The 18,574-nt window shown below is 41.4% G+C and overlaps 1 protein-coding gene across 1 annotated transcript in view; it reads right to left on the bottom strand.

The window, feature by feature from the left end:
- The window catches only part of LOC309564412 (uncharacterized protein), a 1,531,146-nt gene that overhangs the window by 560,740 nt on the left and 951,832 nt on the right, over window positions 1–18,574 (bottom strand). Inside the window, 2 exon segments of the mRNA XM_082269040.1 lie at window positions 1,407–2,106; window positions 12,744–14,637. Of these exon segments, the coding sequence (XP_082125166.1) occupies window positions 1,407–2,106; window positions 12,744–14,637 (2,594 nt within the window).

Genomic DNA, 18,574 nt, shown 5'->3' with positions numbered 1-18,574 from the left:
CAAAAATGTGTTTTAAAGACTCACCATACCTCCAAATAAATATGCTGGAGGATGTACTTTGCAAAATTGGGTCAGTTTTTGGGTGTTTCTACTGCTCTGTAACTTTGGAGCCATAAGAAATGTTATGGGTAGTTAGGAAATTAGATGCAAAATTTATTCACATAGAAAGCCCAAAAGGTGCTCCTTGGATTTTGGGTCCCTCTATGCATAAAAGCAGCAAAATAGTATCACAGATGTGGTATCCCCAAACTGGGGAAGAGCAAAAGAATGTGTTTGGGTGTTTCATTTTAAATATGTACATGCTGTGTGTGAGATAAGTTGTTAAAAAGACAACTTTGTTGAAATAAAAGCAAGTTTGATTTACTTTCTTCATTTTATAAACATTTGTGGCAAAAAATTGCAACTTCCAAAAAACTCACCATGTATCTTACTATATACTTTGGGGTATACATTTTCCAAAGATAGGTAATTTGGCGGGTGTTTGTACTAAATTATTGCTCTTGCTCTAACGTTCGTGGAAATACCTCACATGTGGTTTGAATGGCAATTACATACGTGGGCGCAACCTATGTGTGCATTCACTTCTGTGTGTGAGCACGAGGGAGTGAGGGTGCTTTTTTAATTTTATTTATAAGTTATTTTGATAAGAGGCATGGAGGAGCTCAGCTACGAGGAACGATTAGATGAACTGAATTTATTCTCTCTTGAGGAGGGACATAAACAACATGTACAAATACATAAGGGGTCCATATAGTAAACTTGGAGGTGAGTTATTCACGTTAAGGTCATTACAGAGGACAAGGGGGCACTCTTTACGTCTGGAGGAAAAGAGATTTCATCTCCAAAAACAGAAAGGCTTCTTCACAGTAAGAGCTGTGAAAATGTGAAATAGTCTCCCTCAAGGGCTAGAGTGAAGTGGTTTTCTTTTTTAGGTGAACTGACTCTGGAAATTCTCCATAGTGATTACAGAAATCTGAGAGCAGAGTATTGGAAAGTGTGGAGCGTTCTTGTTTATTTTAGAGAATCAGAATTAGCGATTAACAAATAATATAAACAAAGCTACAATCTACATCAAATCTTATATAACTGAAGAACATAAACTATAAAATGTTTTATTTATTGGATGGACCAATGAAAAGCCGGCTTCTTCCGTGAAACATCAAAAGAGCAATAATGTACAGGAACCAATAAGAAGTGTTGTCCATGTATGGTCATATCTGGCCATGTATTAGCGCAGTTTAGTTGTATGTTGCGATCTGTGTGAGTGTGAGATCGAGTCAGCACTGTATGTTTAGTGGGTCATATTACTATAATTCAATTCCAGGAGACCCAAACCAAAGAGTACCCGAAAAAGAATATTGTTGCCCCACCCCCAAAACATCATGAACATGAAAAAGTTTGTTAGCTTGTGTGAATTTTCTGGTGTGCAACAAGTGATTTTTTGAGACCAAAACATTTCCCACACTCTGAACATGAATAGGGACGCTCACCCGTGTGAATTCTCTGGTGTATAACAAGGTGTCCATTTGTAACAAAACATTTCCCACACTCTGAACATGAATAAGAACGCTCACCTGTGTGAGTTCTCTGGTGTATAAGCAGGGTTTCCTTCTGATTAAAACATTTTCCACACTCTGAACATGAATAGGGACGCTCACCTGTGTGAGTTCTCTGGTGTATAAGCAGGGTTTCCTTCCGATTAAAACATTTTCCACACTCTGAACATGAATAAGGACGCTCACCCGTGTGAATTCTCTGGTGTTTAACAAGTTTACCTTTATCAATGAAAGATTTCCCGCACTCTGGACATGAATAGGGACACTCACCTGTGTGAGTTTTTTGGTGTTTAATAAGGTTTCGGTTCTGATTGAAACATTTGCCACACTCTAGGCATAAAAAGGGACGCTCACCTGTGTGAATTCTCTGGTGTACAAGAAGGGCTCCTTTCTGACTGAAACATTTCCCGCACTCTGAACAAGAAAAAGGACGCTCACCAGTGTGAATGATTTGGTGTTTAACAAGGTCTCCGTTATTAATGAAAGATTTCCCGCATTCTGAACATGAATAAGGACGCTCACCCGTGTGAATTCTCTGATGTTTAACAAGCTTTCCTTTATCATTGAAAGATTTTTCGCACTCTAGGCACGAAAAGAGACACTCACCTGTGTGAATTCTCTGGTGTCTAACAAGGTCTCCTTTATAAATGTAAGATTTCCCGCATTCTGAACATGAATAGGGAAGCTCACCTGTATGAATTCTCTGGTGTTTAACAAGGTCTCCTTTACTAATTAAAGATTTCCCGCACTCTGAACATGAATAGGGACGTTCACCTGTGTGAATTCTCTGGTGTTTAACAAGGTCTCCTTTATAAATGAAAGATTTCCTGCACTCTGAACATGAATAGGGCCGCTCACCTGTGTGAATTCTCTGGTGTTTAACAAGGTCTCCTTTATAAATGAAAGATTTCCCGCAATCTGAACATGAATAGGGACGTTTACCTGTGTGAATTCTCTGATGATTAAGAAGGTTACTATGATGAATGAAACATTTCCCGCACACCGAACATGAATAGGGACGTTCACCTGTGTGAATTCTCTTATGATTAAGAAGGTCTCCATTATGAATGAAACATTTCCCGCAATCTGAACAAGAATAAGGACGTTCACCCGTGTGAATTTTCTTGTGCCTAAGAAGTGACCATTTTTTTGTAAACAATTTCCCACACACTGGACATGACAATGAACTCTCTTCTGTATGAACTCCTTCATGGCTTAAATAAGATTCCTGGGGAATAGATGGATCTATGGAAGTATCTGTACTGTGAGGTCCTATAGTCTTGGTGTGTGATCGGTCAGAAGATTCCTCAGGATTAGAGGGATCCATTGATCCCCCCAATTGGTAAGGTGCGGGATGTGTATTTGGAGTAACGGGATTTACTCCTGGAGAATATTGTACAATGTTATTATCTTGTGCTTTATAAACTGGAGATAAAATAAGACGTTCCTCTGAGGTATTCCGGACATTGTGTCCACCTGTGGAGAAACAATTTACCATGAAATGTTATAACCTTCCATTCAGGACTCATATATGTTGGTCCAACACCAAATAATTTATAGGAGCTCTGGCATGGATTTCGGGGCAATTAGAGGAGAAAAATATGGATAGAAACCAAGCGAAAGTGTCCAGTGCTGCAACCACAAAGTGCACAGTGTGATGTCTCTTCTATTCTCGTGTGCAAAATTCTCTTCCAGAGTATAATAAAAATGCTCTCAGTGCTCCACACCACCCGCTATCCTCCACCTTCACATCGGAGAACTCTCTGGAATTCTATTACCCCTCACTTACCAATAGGTCATTAGGCACTTCTATCCCCCAAAGGGAAGATCATCCAGGACCACCACCTCTATACTACCTCTCCAGTTATTCCATACCTGTCGGTATCTTCTCACCTCAGATCCATCCCAGACTCCAATGGATCTCTTTGTACTCAAGAAGAAAACTTTGTGTGTAAATAAGGAAAAAAAAAAATCTGTATATGGAAGGGGTGCCTTGTTAGAGATGTGCAGATGAGGGATAGTCTTGTTCTAGAAGACTATACCCATGTATATAAATGTGGGATGGTGTGATCTTCCTGTGTGGAATCTTGGGAATACAGACGGGGACATCTCTCGTGTGGGTTCCCATTACTGGACCCATCTGTAGGAAACACACACACTGACTGAATACATTGTTTCTATGTGTTTATCAGATGATGGGGGATCTAGGTGGAGCCTCCGTACTGCTCCCTCCTTTACAATAAAGTCTCCTCTTACCCGGTGATGTGAGGGGCGGCTGATTCTCCATCATGACGTCCTTGTAGAGATCCTTGTGTCCTTCTAAATACTCCCACTCCTCCATGGAGAAATAGACAGTGACATCCTGACACCTTATAGGAACCTGACACACACAATGATACAGTCACCATCCAGACACATCCCTTGTCTGTTACTGGATAATGTCCCAGAATTCCCGGCACCGCTCACCTCTCCTGTCAGCAGCTCAGTAATCCTGTTGGTGACTTCTAGAACCTTCTTGGCACTGGTTACCTCTGTTGTCAGGCAGTGAGGTGAAGGCACTGTGATGGGTGATGTCCTGTGAAGAAGGCTGCTGGGTGTTAATGGTTCACCAGATATTTTTCTCACTACTTTATAATCCTGTGTAAAGAGAAAAAGTAACAAATATCACTGCAGACTTCCCAGAATCCTCCTCACCTCTCGGGTCAGGTCTGTGTTTTATTATTAATAAAGATAAGAGTGATGTCATATGACCTCCCAGAATCCTCCTCACCTCTCCTGTCAGAAGATAAACGATCTCCAGGGTGAGGTTTAATATCCTTTCAGTCATTTGATTTTGGCCCGTCTCCATCCTTATTGATGTGGTCATGTGATCTATACAGGACTCTCCTCTCTGTAGACAGACAATAAACTTAGAATTATCTGGACTATACCGGGACGAATAATGTCTGCACAGAGTTCCTCCATAGATCTGAAATAGTAAATTCCCCTTTAAATACCAACTCGTACCTAAATCTTTCATTTTTAGGCTTGGAATGACTGGGGAAGAGTTAGGAATTCTTTCAATGTATTTTTCTGTTTCCTGATTGAGGGATTTCCTTTCACTTCCTGTCTAGCATGTATCTGGTCATAAACCAGAGGCTCTGGGTGGACAGTTGGATAAATGGTTCAATATTTAGTATGTATCCGGTCTATAAACCAGAGGCTCTGGATGGACAGTTGGATAAATGGCTCTATATTTAGGATGTATCTTGTCAATAAACCAGAGCCTCTGGATGGACAGTTGGATAAATTGTTCTATATTTAGGATGTATCTGGTCTATAAACCAGAGGCTCTGGATGGACAGTTGGATAAATGGTTCTATATTTAGTATGCATCTGGTCTATAAACCAGAGGCTCTGGATGGACAGTTGGATAAATGGTTCTATATTTAGGATGTATCCGGTCTATAAACCAGAGGCTCTGGAGTAAAACTTGGATAAATAGTTCTATATTTAGAATGTATAAGATCTATAAACCAGAGGCTCTGGATGGACAGTTGGATAAATGGTTCTATATTTAGGATGTATCTGGTCTATAAACCAGAGGTTCTGGATGAACAGTTGGATAAATGGTTATATATTTAGGATGCATCTGATCTATAAACCAGAGGCTCTGGAGTAAAACTTGGATAAATAGTTCTATATTTAGAATGTATAAGATCTATAAACCAGAGGCTCTGGATGGACAGTTGGATATTTAACTGTGTACATATTATAATAGTGTAGAAGCATCTGCTGAATTTAAAGGACATCTCAGTGACTATGGAGGAAGAAGACGGACATGATGGGGATTACTGGATATAAATGTAAAACAATTCTTATTACCTCCTCTGCTGCCGAGTGAGGGAAAATCTCCCTCTATTTCATGCAAACGTTGCTCTCGCTAGGAACTTCCTGTCTGTAGATGAAATCACTTCCTGTCTGTAGACGACGTCACTTCCTGTCTGTTTCTAACACTTCCCGTCTCTGCATTCCACTGACAATAAGTGATTTCACCACCTTGTGGATAGAATAAAAACTGCAGCCGGTATTTTTAAATACATTTGTTTGTTTTTCAGTTTTGTTGCTTAACCACTTAAGCCCCGAAAGATTTTACCCCCATTCCGACCAGGGGTTTTATTGCGATTCGGCACTGCGTGAATTTAACGGACAATTGAGCGGTCATGCGACGCTGTACCTAAACGAATTTGACGTCCTTTTTTTTCTGACAAGCAGAGCTTTCTTTTGGTGGTATTTGATCACCTGTACGATTTTTACTTTTTGCGCTATAAACAAAAAAAGAGTGTCAATTTTGCAAAAATAACAATATTTTTCAAAATTTTATATGAAATTCCCCCCCAAAAAAATGTAAAAATCAAAATTTTTTAACATTTTCGGCCAATTTGTTTTATGCTACATATGTTTGGTAAAAAAAATCGCAAAAAGCGCAAAAGTTATCGCATTTACTAACAAAGGGAAAGATTTTTGTCATTTTTGTTGTTTTTTTTTTTTAATGCGTAATTGCGGCGATCTACGATTTTTTTTGCAGTACTGCGATTTTGCGGCGGACAGATCGGACCCTTGACTGACATTTTTGACACTTTTGGGGTTACCAGTGACATTATACAGTAATCACTGATCAGTGCTATACATATGCACTGTTACTGTAAAATTACACTGGCAGTGAAGGGGTTAACTTTTTTGAGAGGGAGGGGTTATGTGTGTCCCTAGGGGCGTGATTCTAACTGTGATTGGCTGTGGCTTGAGGTGTATGAACAGTGATCAATGGTCCTACGTAGTAGAACCGTATGATCACCATTCATACACAGGGGAGAATGACAGACATTTCTCCCTCTCCACCGACGATCGCCGAGTGACCGGCGGACATTGGGTCGCTCCCTAGACCCTCACAGGCTAGCGATGTAGTACTACGTCGCTCTGCCTGTGAGGGGCTGACCGCCGCAGTAAATAGTCGTGCGGCGGTCGGCAAGCGGTTAATATTACATGCAAAAAAGCTTTGGTCTGGGATGACATGAATAGACAGAAGGATTTGAGGCAGCGGACATCCACAGAAGATCTGTTATTGGTTCTCCAAGATGTTTGAATCTCCCTACCTGCCGAGTTCCTTCATAGACTCTGTGCAAGTCTACCTAGAAGAATTTGATTTTAGGGGGTGTTGTGATGCGCTTCGGGGTGTTTTGAATATATAAATTGCTTATGTGTGATTTTCACCTAATAATCATTATCTATGTAAATTATTTTCTATTATCCTTTTGCATATGTTTCATTCCAAAATTCATAAATACATCCTTGGTTCATATAAATATAAATTTAAAGTGCTTGTGTAAATATCTTATTCAAATAATATTACCAAAAGGTGAATAAGTGCTTCTTGTAAAAAGTGCTCTGTGCATCCAGTGCCAATATAAATACAATTAAATCAATATAAATATAAATCTAAACTTGAACGGTAAAAAACGTATATATATCACATATGTGCAAACAGCAAATACACGTAGCAATTGAGTGTCCGATCCAAATAGTGCGCCAAAACAGTTCTCAATATTAACTGGCTTCACCAGATAGCTTGATATACAGAAAAATTATTAACCACTTTACCACCGAAGGATTTTGCTGTCTTACGTCCAGGCCACTTTTTGCGATGCGGCACTATGAGACTTTAACTGACAATTGCGCGGTCGTGCGACGCTGTACCCAAACAAAATTTACGTCCTTTTTTTCCCACAAACAGAGCTTTCTTTTGGTGGTATTTGATCACCTGTGCAATTTTTACTTTTTGCGCTATAAACATAAAAATAGCGTAAATTTGGAAAAAATAACAATATTTTTCACATTTTTTTATATGAAATTCCCCCCCAAAAAAATGTAAAAATCAAAATTTTTTTACATTTATGGCCAATTTGTTTTCTGCTACCTATGTTTGGTAAAAAAAATCACAATAAGCATATTTTGTTTGGTTTGCGCAAAAGTTATTGCGTTTACTAACTAAGGGAAAGATTTCTGTCATTTTTGGTGTTTTTATTTTTAACGAGTAATGGCGGCGATCTGCGATTTCTTTTGTGGGACTGCGACATTGCGGCAGACAGATCGGAACCTTGACTGACATTTTTGACACTTTTGGGGGTACCAGTGACATTACTACAGTAATCAGTGCTATAAATATGCACTGTTACTGTAAAAATGACACTGGCAGGGAAGGGGTTAATTTTATTGGAGAGGGAGGGGTTAATGTATGCCTGGTGCTTACTAACGTGTGTGGGGGGAGGTGATTATGTGACACAGGGAACAGATCGCAGGTTCAGCTGTGCTGAACCCTGCAATCTGTCACTGTCTGTCACTTAGGAGATCCGCCCGCTTTGTTTACACAAGCGGGCGGATCTCCAGACTCGATTCCCTGACGATCGGGGAAGAGTAGCGGCGATCGCCGCCGCTCCTCCCCTGGCCCGATTCCCGCTGTGAATGAATGCGGGAGCGAGCTTCCGGTGGGGCGCGTGCGCCGCCCACAAGGGGAGGAATCCAGTGACGTAGGTCTACGTCGCTGGACGGGAACTAACCCCTTTGCCGCAGTAGAGCTCCAGTGAGCGGTCGGCAAGTGGTTAAATAACGGTGATTGCAACGATCATGCAATTTCTTTTCCTCCACCTTGTGCCGTGATTCCACTTCTAGGTGTGCTATATTCTCACCTCAAAACAGAGAATAATACGCCTGTAATATTTAGCCTGGGTAGATGGTTGTTCCTCTTCCTATTCCAGCGTGGTGTCTGGAAGCCACAATCTCCTCCCAGGGATCCGTTTGTTCCTTCCCAATCTTGTGATGTCTATGGGGACCTTTTAGTGCCTTCCTTTGAGTGCGATCTCTTAGATGTATGCAACCTCCTTAGGGCATATAAAGCCATGCTGACAACCGGAACCACCGGAACCAGTCCAGATAACCACGCTGGAATAAAGGAGGAAGAGGAACAACCATTCCAGAAATTTATATCATAGTTTTTAGACTCTAAAACTGTTACACGGACTAAATAATACACACTGACTTGTTTTTTTTTATTTTAATAGAAGATATAATTTTGAAGAAAGATTATTTATTTGCTAAATTTGTATAAGCCCCGTTCACACTGGGGCGACGCTACTTCGCACCGCGACCTCCGAGGTCGCGGTGCGAGCAGCGCGCCGCGACCTCGGAGCGGCCGCCACGGACTTCATAACATTAAAGTCTATGGCGGTCGCCTCCTGGTCGCCCCAAAGAAGCTCCGGACCCTTTTTCTGAGTCGGAGCGACTTGTGTCGCTCCTATCAGAACGGGTCCGCAGCTTCCCTATGGGAGGCGACCTGTGAGGCGACCAGGTCGCCTCACAGGTCGCCCCAGTGTGAACGGGGGCTAACAGAGACTAAAAGAAATATTTTTTTTCCTTTACAGAATAAACATTGTAAAAAAAAATACAAATACAACCAAATGAAAGCTCTATCTTTCTTCAATAATGAAATTCTCTATTGTGATTACAGAAATCTGAGAATGAATCAATTTATTCAGTAAATATGGTTGCTTATACCAATGAAATTCATTGCTATAAGCAATCATAATGTGTAAAAAAAATAATAAATTGTGATCACTTCCCCAGAGTAGTACAGTGTTACTATGATAACACTGTATTGCTCTAGTCACAATATGTTTCAAAAAATCATAGAAAAAAATGTAATAAAAAAGGAAACAAAATTGAAAAAAAAATCACCAGTGTCCCTGATCACTGACACATCAGTTATATGATAATGCTGTACAGCACTGGGGACAATATGGAAACTAAGAAACTTGTGAATTTGTATTTTTTTTTTTACATTTTTTTAATTTTTCAAAAGATTCTGTGGAAAAAAATGACAATTTCAAAAAACTCTCCATGCCTCTTAGTAAATACCTTGGAGTGTCTACTTTCTAAAAAGAGGATATTTGAGGGGTATTTGTACCGTCCTGGCATTTTAGCTGTCTCGGGAAATTAGATCAACCGTCAGAATCTCAGGATTGACCAATTTCCAGAAAATTATATAATAGTTTTTAGACTGTAAAACTGTCACACAGACGAAATAATACACACTGATTTTTTTTTTTATAAAAGAAATGTAGCAGAATACAGTTTGAAGAAAGATTATTTATTTACACAATTTTATAACAGAAACAAAAATAAATATTTTATTTTCCTTTAGGCTCCGTTCACATCTAGGCGTTTTTGGGGAGTTTTTCTGCTCTAGGATCAGCTCTCAAAACGCCCAACAAGACAAATCCTATTCATTTCAATGGCCCCTGTTCACATCTGAGCGTTTTGATGCTGTTTACAAAACGCCCAACGCTCAAAAAAGTACATGAGCTTCTTTTTGGGCAGATTACATTGGTATCTATTCAATCAAAAAACGCCTGCACAAAAAACGCCTGTAAATCGCGGTAAAATCGCGATAAAAAACGCGATAAAAAAATGTAGCCTTACAGAGTAAACATGGTAAAAAAAATACAAATACAACCAAAAGAAATCTCTATCTGTCTTCAATAATGAAATTCTCCATAGTGATTGCAAGAATGTGAGAGCAGAGTATTGGAAAGTGCGGAGCGTTTTTGTTTATTTTATAAAAAATCAGAATTAGCGATTAACAAACAATATAAACAAAGCTACAATCTACATCAAATCTTATATAACTGAAGAACATAAAACTATAAAAGGTTTTATTTATTGGATGGACCAATGAAAAGCCGTCTTCTTCCGTGAAACATCAAAAGAGAAATAACGTACAGGAACCAATAAGAAGTGTTGTCCATGTATGGTCATATCTGGCCATGTATTAGTACTAGGGATGGGCCGAACACCCCCCTGTTCGGTTCGCACCAGAACATCTCGAACAGGGAAAAGTTCAAGCGAACATGCAAACTCTATGGGACATGAACATAAAAAATCAAAAGTCCTAATATTAAAGGCTTCTAAGCAAGTTATTGCCATAAAAAGTGTATGGGGGACCTGGGTACTGCCCTGGGGGACATGTATCAATGCATACATTTTTTTTAAAAACAATTGTTTTTACAGGAGCAGTGATTTTAATGATGCTTAAAATGAAACAATTCCTTTAAATATCGTGCCTGGGGGGGTCCCCTTAATGTGCCTGTAACCTGGAGCATCTGTACGATTTATAGAGCCTGCTGCAGCAATACTGATATTTCTAAACTTTTTTTTTGTTTTTTATTGGTTGAGCCAGATGAACGTGTGTATTTTTTCAACCTGACTAACTATGTAACTATGTAAAGAAAAAAACTTGATCGCGGCTGTAATGTATTATTGACTCCCGGCAGATAAATATATACAATACATAATACAGATAAAACAAAACATGAAAAAAATGGCATAGGGTCTCCCCCCCCCAATCCATACCAGGACCTTCGGGTCTGTTACAGCTTTTGAGGGGAACTCCACGCCAAAATTAAAAAAAAAAAACAGCATGGGGTCCCCCCAAAATCCATACCAGACCCTTATCTGAGCATGCAACCTGGCAGGCCAGGAAAGGGGGGGGTGAGCGAGCGCCCCCCCACCCTTAAACCATACCAGGCCGCTTGCCCTCAACATGGGGAAGGTGCTTTGGGGGGCACCCCAAAGCACTCTCTCCATGTTGAGGGCAAGTGGCCTCATATGGTTCAGGAGGGGGGGCACTCGCTCATCCCCCCAGCCCTTGTTAAAGGGGGCTTCCAGATTCCAATAAGACCCCCACCTTCAGACCCCCACAACCACAGACCAGGGATGTCGGGAAGAGGCCTTTGTCCCCATCAACTTGGGGACAAGGTGCTTTGGGGGGCACCCCAAAGCACCCTTTCCATGTTGAGGGCAAGTGGCCTCATATGGTTCAGGAGGGGGTGGGGGGCGCTCGCTCGCCCCCCCCCCCATCCTGGCCTGCCAGGCTGCATACTCGAATAAGGGTCTGTATGGATTATACACACATTGGAATTTCTAAGTCAGCAGTCACTTCCGCCTTGTAGTTTCCGCCGTGTCTATTATTGCCATGGTAACCCCCGGAGTCTGTTCTATATAAACCTTGACTGCAGATGGCGGTCATCTACGTCTGAAGAAGGAGCCAAGTACGCATGCTCCCAAACGCGTTACGTCACTTCTGGTTAGCCTGCGTTCCATTGCGGCTTCCGGCTTAACCAGCTCCGTGGATCAGCTTCCTAGAACGTCACTTCCTGGCTGCAGGACGGCCGGAATAGCGTAGACTACACGCTAGGAAACATCACTACACGGAATATGGATTAAAGCTATTCTCCATGTAAGTTACTATATCGTTCTGTTATGCAATAAAGTCTTGGCTTACTACAGTGGCTCCTGTTCTTTTCTATTTCTCTTCTCTAGTATTGCTGCAGCAGGCTCTATACATCGTACAGATGCTCCACTTTACAGGCACATTAAGGGGATGCCCCAGGCACAATATTTAAAGGAATTTGTCATTTTAAGTGTTTCACTTCAAGCATTTTTTATCTGTATTTCCAGGAGCCGACAATACATTATAGTCGTGAGCGAGTTTAAATGACATTGTTTCCTTTAGAAATGTCAGTATTGCTGCAGCAGGCTCTATACATCATACAGATGCGCCACTTTACAGGCACATTAAGGGGACCCCCCCAGGCATGATATTTAAAGGAATTTTTCATTTTTATTATTTCATTTCAAGCATTTTTTATCTGTATTTCCAGGAGCCGACATACATGCATATAAGCCTTTAAAATGAGAACTTTCTGTTCATGTTCGTGTCCCATAGACTTTAATAGAGTTCGCATGTTTGTTAGAACTTTTTCCCTGTTCGGTGAACACACAAACAACCAATGTTCGACTCGAACATCCAGCCCATTCCCAATTAGCACAGTTTAGTTGTATGGTGCGGGACCGAGTCAGCACTGTACGTTTAGTGGGTCATATTACTATAATTAAAATCCAGGCAGCCCAAAACCAAAAGAGTACCCGAAAAAGAATGTTGTTGCCCCGCATCCAAGACATCATGAACATGAAAAAGGTTGTTAGCTTGTGTGAATTTTCTGGTGTGCAACAAATTATATTTTGCGACCGAAACATTTCTGAACATCACTCTGAACATGAATAGGGACGCTCACCAGTGTGAATTCTCTGGTGTACAAGAAGGGCTCCTTTCTGAATGAAAGATTTCCCGCACTCTGAACATGAATAAGGACGCTCACCTGTGTGAATTCTCTGGTGTTTAACGAGGTCTACTTTAGCAATGAAAGATTTCCCGCACTCTGAACATGAATAGGGACGCTCACCCGTGTGAATTCTCTGGTGTACAAGAAGGGCTCCTTTCTGAATGAAAGATTTCCCGCACTCTGAACATGAATAAGGACGCTCACCCGTGTGAATTCTCTGGTGTTGAACAAGGACTGCTTTATTAATGAAAGATTTTCCGCACTCTGAACATGAATAAGGACGCTCGCCTGTGTGGATTCTCTGGTGTTGAACAAGGACGCCTTTATGAATGAACGATTTTCTGCACTCTGAACATGAATAGGGGAGTTTGCCCGTGTGAATTTTCTGGTGTGCAACAAGTGAACATTTCCAAGTGAAACATTTCCTGCACTCTGGACATGAATAGGGACTCTTACTTGTGTGATTTCTCTGGTGCTTAACAAGGTCTCCTTTATCAATGAAAGATTTCCCGCACTCTAAACAAGAATAGGGACGCTCACCTGTGTGAAATCTCTGGTGTTTAACAAGCTCTGCTTTATCAATGAAAGCTTTCCCGCACTCTGAACATGAATAGGGGCGTTCCCCTGTGTGAATTCTATTGTGTCTAAGCATGCTTTTTTTTAGACTAAAACATTTCCCGCACTCTGAACAAGAATAAGGACGCTCACCCGTGTGAATTCTCTGGTGTTTAACAAGCTGTGCTTTATCAATGAAAGCTTTCCCGCACTCTGAACATGAATAGGGGCGTTCCCCTGTGTGAATTCTCTGGTGTCTAAGCATGTTTTTGTTGAGATTAAAACATTTCCCGCACTCTGAACATGAATAAGGACGCTCACCCGTGTGAATTCTCTGGTGTTTAACAAGCTCTCCTTTAATAATGAAAGATTTCCCACACTCTGAACATGAATAAGTATGCTCACCCGTGTGAATTCTCTGGTGTTTAACAAGCTCTCCTTTAATAATGAAAGATTTCCCGCACTCTGAACATGAATAAGGACGCTCGCCTGTGTGAGTTCTCTGGTGTACAAGAACGTTTCCTTTTTTACTGAAACATTTCCCGCACTCTGAACATGAATAAGGACGCTCACCTGTGTGAGTTCTCTGGTGTACAAGAAGGTGTGGTTTCTGACTGAAACATTTCCCGCACTCTGAACATGAATAAGGACGCTCACCCGTGTGAATCCTCTGGTGTATAACAAGGAATGCTTTATGAATGAAAGATTTCCCGCACTCTGGACACGAATAGGGACGCTCACCTGTGTGAATTCTCTGGTGTTTAACAAGGAGTCCTTTTTTAATGAATGATTTCCCGCACTCTGGACATGTATAGGGACACTCCCCCATGTGAATTCTCTGGTGATTAACAAGGGCTCCTTTTTTATTGAAAGATTTCCCGCACTCTGGACATGAATAGGGACATTCACCCGTGTGAAATCTCTGATGATTAACGAGGACTCCTTTTTTAATGAAAGATTTCCCGCACTCTGGACATGAATAGGGACACTCACCTGTGTGAATTCTCTGGTGATTAAGGAGGACTCCTTTTTTAATGAAAGATTTCCCGCACACTGAACAAGAATAGGGACTCTCACTCGTGTGAATTTTTTGGTGTCTAACAAGCTCTCCTTTTTCAATGAAAGATTTCCCGCACTCTAAACAAGAATAGGGACGCTCACCTGTGTGAGTTCTCTGATGCCTAAGCAGGGTTCGGTTCTGTTTGAAACATTTCCCGCATACTGAACATGAATAGGGGCGTTCACCCGTGTGAATTCTCTGGTGTCTAAGCATGTTTGCTTTGAGATTAAAACATTTCCCGCACTCTGAACATGAATAAGGAAGCTCACCCGTGTGAATTATCTGGTGTTGAACAAAGCGTCTTTTATAAATGAAAGATTTCCCGCACTCAGAACATGAATAGGGGCGTTTGCCCGTGTGAATTCTCTGGTGTCTAGCAAGGTTTGATTTATCAATGAAAGATTTCCCGCACTCTGAACATGAAAAAGGACGCTCACCCGTGTGAGTTCTCTGGTGGTTAACAAGTGTTAATTTATCAATGAAAGATTTCCCGCACTCTGAACATGAATAGGGACGCACACCCGTGTGAATTCTCTGGTGTTTAACAAGTGTTCTTTTATCAATGAAAGATTTCCCGCACTCTGAACATGAATAGGGGCGTTCACCCGTGTGAATTTTCTGGTGTGCAACAAGTGAATATTTCCGAATGAAAGATTTCCCGCACTCAGGACATGAATAGGGACGCACACCTGTGTGAATTCTTTGGTGTTTAACAAGTGCTCCTTTCCTACTGAAGAATTTCCCGCACTCTGAACATGACCATGATCTCTCTTCTGTGTGAACTCCTTCATGGCTTAAAGAAGACTCCTGGGGAATAGATGGATCTATGGAAGTATCTGTACTGTGAGGTCCTATAGTCTTGGTGTGTGATCCGTCAGAAGATTCCTCAGGATTAGAGGTATCCATTGATCCCCCCAATTGGTAAGGTGCGGGATGTGTGTTTGGAGTAACGGGATTTACTCCTGGAGAATATTGTACAATGTTATTATCTTCTGGAGATAAAATAAGACGTTCCTCAGAGGTATTCCGGACATTGTGTCCACCTGTGGAGAAACAATTTACCATGAAATGTTATAACCTTCCATTCAGGACTCATATATGTTGGTCCAACACCAAATAATTTATAGGAGCTCTGGCATGGATTTGGGGGCAATTAGAGGAGAAAAATATGGATAGAAACCAAGCGAAAGTGTCCAGTGCTGCAACCACAAAGTGCACAGTGCGATGTCTCTTCTATTCTCGTGTGCAAAATTCTCTTCCAGAGTTTAATAAAAATTCTCTCAGTGCTCCACACCATCCGCTATCCTCCACCATCACATCGGAGAACTCACCGGAATTCTACGACCCCTCACTTATCAATGGGTCATTAGGCACTTGTATCCCCCAAGGGGAAAATCATCGAGGACCACCACCTCTATACTGGCTCTCCAGTTATCTCATACCATACCTGCCGGTATCTTCTCACCTCAGATCAGTCCCAGACTCTGACACATCAACAAAGATGGCTGCCATGCATTCATGTTCTGCAGTGCTCTCCACCAATCAGTACATCGAATACAGCCAACGCCAGAGAGCAGCTCTGATAGATCTGCAATGTGACCAAAAGGGGAGGAGCCGCAATGCTGTGATGACATCGAGAAGGTGGTCCTGGATGATCTTCCCCTCGATGGACACAAGTTGCTAATGATCCATTGGTAAGTGAGGAGTCATTGAATTAGGGTCAGTTCTCTAATATGAAGGTGGGGAATAGAGGGTGGTGTGGAGCACTAAGAGCATTTTTATTAATCTCTGGAAGAGAATTTTTGTGTGTTTGGAGTGCCTGATAGTTTCTTTTTTGTATATTGAAGCACTTTCATGTTGGAAATTGAGAAAGGAGATGGACCTTCCTCCACCTCATTTCTTTAAAACATGATGACATAATTAATAATGGGGATGATGGACCTTTCATATGGTGTACAGTATCTCCTCCTCATTTGTTGGGAACATGACGTTATATTGAGGATAGGAGATGGACCTTTCATATGGCGTACAGTATCTCCAACACATTTGTTGGAAACATGACGGTATGTTGAGGAATGGAGATGGACCTTTCATATGTTGCACAGTATCTCCTCTTTATTTGTTGCGAACATGACGTTATATTGAGGAATAGAGATGGACCTTTCATATGGTGTACAGTATCTCAATCTCATTTGTTGGGCACAATACGCATAATACATTGGGTGGTGGGATGGGTACATCGATGACGTTCTTGCTGTGGAAAGTTAAGATTTCCCAGTATTTCCTTTACAGAAGGATGTGATGTATTCTATTTTGTACATGAGCAGCAAACCTTGGGTGTACCTAAAATAACAAAACCTCTGTACATGGAAGGGGAGCATTGTTTTTAGAGCTGTGTGGATGAGGGATAGTCTGGTTCTAGGTGACTATACCCAATATATATATAACTGAGGGATGGTGTGATTTTCCTGTGTGGAATCCCGGGAATACAGAGGACGGAGACATCTCTCTGGTGGGTTCCCCTTACTTCTATCTGTAGGAAACACACAATGACTGAATATATTGTTTTAATGTGTATATGAGATGATGGGGGATCTAGGTGGATCCTCCGTACTGCTCTCTCCTTTACAATAAAGTCTCCTCTTACCCGGTGATGTGAGGGGCGGCTGATTCTCCATCATGACGTCCTTGTAGAGATCCTTGTGTCCTTCTAAATACTCCCACTCCTCCATGGAGAAATAGACAGTGACATCCTGACACCTTATAGGAACCTGACACACACAATGATACAGTCACCATCCAGACACATCCCTTGTCTGTTACTGGATAATGTCCCAGAATTCCCAGCACCGCTCACCTCTCCTGTCAGCAGATCAATGATCTTGTTGGTGACTTCTAGAATCTTCTTCTCATTATTTTTCTGTAGGGTTAGGAGGGGTGGTGGATGCATGGAGATGGGGCCTTGTCTTTCTCTTTGTTTTGTGGACAAGCTGTGACTTTGCCTTTTAATATTATTCCCAATAGATGACTTCATAACTATAGTACAGTCCTGTAATATACATCAATAATAGAATATCAGAATCCTCCTCACCTAACAATACAGGTCTGTGTTTTATTAATAGAGTTAAGAATGATTAAACACTCCCAGAATCCTCCTCACCTCTCCAGTTAGTAGACAGACGATCTCCAGCGTGAGTGTTAATATCCCATTAAGGAAATCATTTTGTTTCATATTTACATAATTGAGAAGCTGCTGATTCTCCATCATGACGTCCTTGTAGAGATCCTTGTGTCCTTCTAAATACTCCCACTCCTCCATGGAGAAATAGACAGTGACATCCTGACACCTTATAGGAACCTGACACACACAATGATACAGTCACCATCCAGACACATCCCTTGTCTGTTACTGGACAATGTCCCAGAATTCCCGGCACCGCTCACCTCTCCTGTCAGCAGATCAGTGATCTTCTTGGTGACTTCTAGAATCTTCTTGGCACTGGTTACCTCTGTTGTCAGGCAGTGAGGTGAAGGCACTGTGATGGGTGATGTCCTGTGAAGACGGTTGCTGGGTGTTATTGGTTCACCAGATATATTTCTCACTACTTTATAATCCTGTGTAAAGAGAAAAAGTAACAAATATCACTGCAGACTTCCCAGAATCCTCCTCACCTCTCCAGTCAGGTCTGTGTTTTATTAATAGAGATAATAGTGATGTCATGTGACCTCCCAGAATCCTCCTCACCTCTCCGGTCAGCAGGTAGATGATCTCCAGGGTGAGATTTAATATCCTTTCAGTCATGGGATTTTGCCCCATCTCCATCCTCATTGATGTGGTCATGTGATCCATACAGGACTCTCCTCTCTGTAGACGGATAATAAACTGAGAATTATCTGGACTCTACTGGGATGAATAATGTCTGCACAGAGTTCCTCCAGAGTTATGACATCATAAATTCATAATTAACAGCTCCTACCAAAATCTTTTAGGCTTGCAATGACTGGGGAAGAGTTAGGACTTCTTTCAGTGTATTCTGCGGTGTCCTAATTGGCGGGATTTCCTTTCACTTCCTGTCCAGCATGTATCTGGACTATAAGCCAGAGGCTCTGGATAGACAGTTGGATAAATGGTTCTATATTTAGGATGTATACGGTCTATAAACCAAAGGCTCTGGATAGACAGTTGGATA

This window comes from Pelophylax lessonae (genome assembly GCF_965119305.1).
Source record: "Pelophylax lessonae genome assembly, chromosome: 9".
NCBI lineage: Eukaryota > Metazoa > Chordata > Amphibia > Anura > Ranidae > Pelophylax > Pelophylax lessonae.
This window is presented reverse-complemented; position numbering and strand designations above follow the sequence as displayed.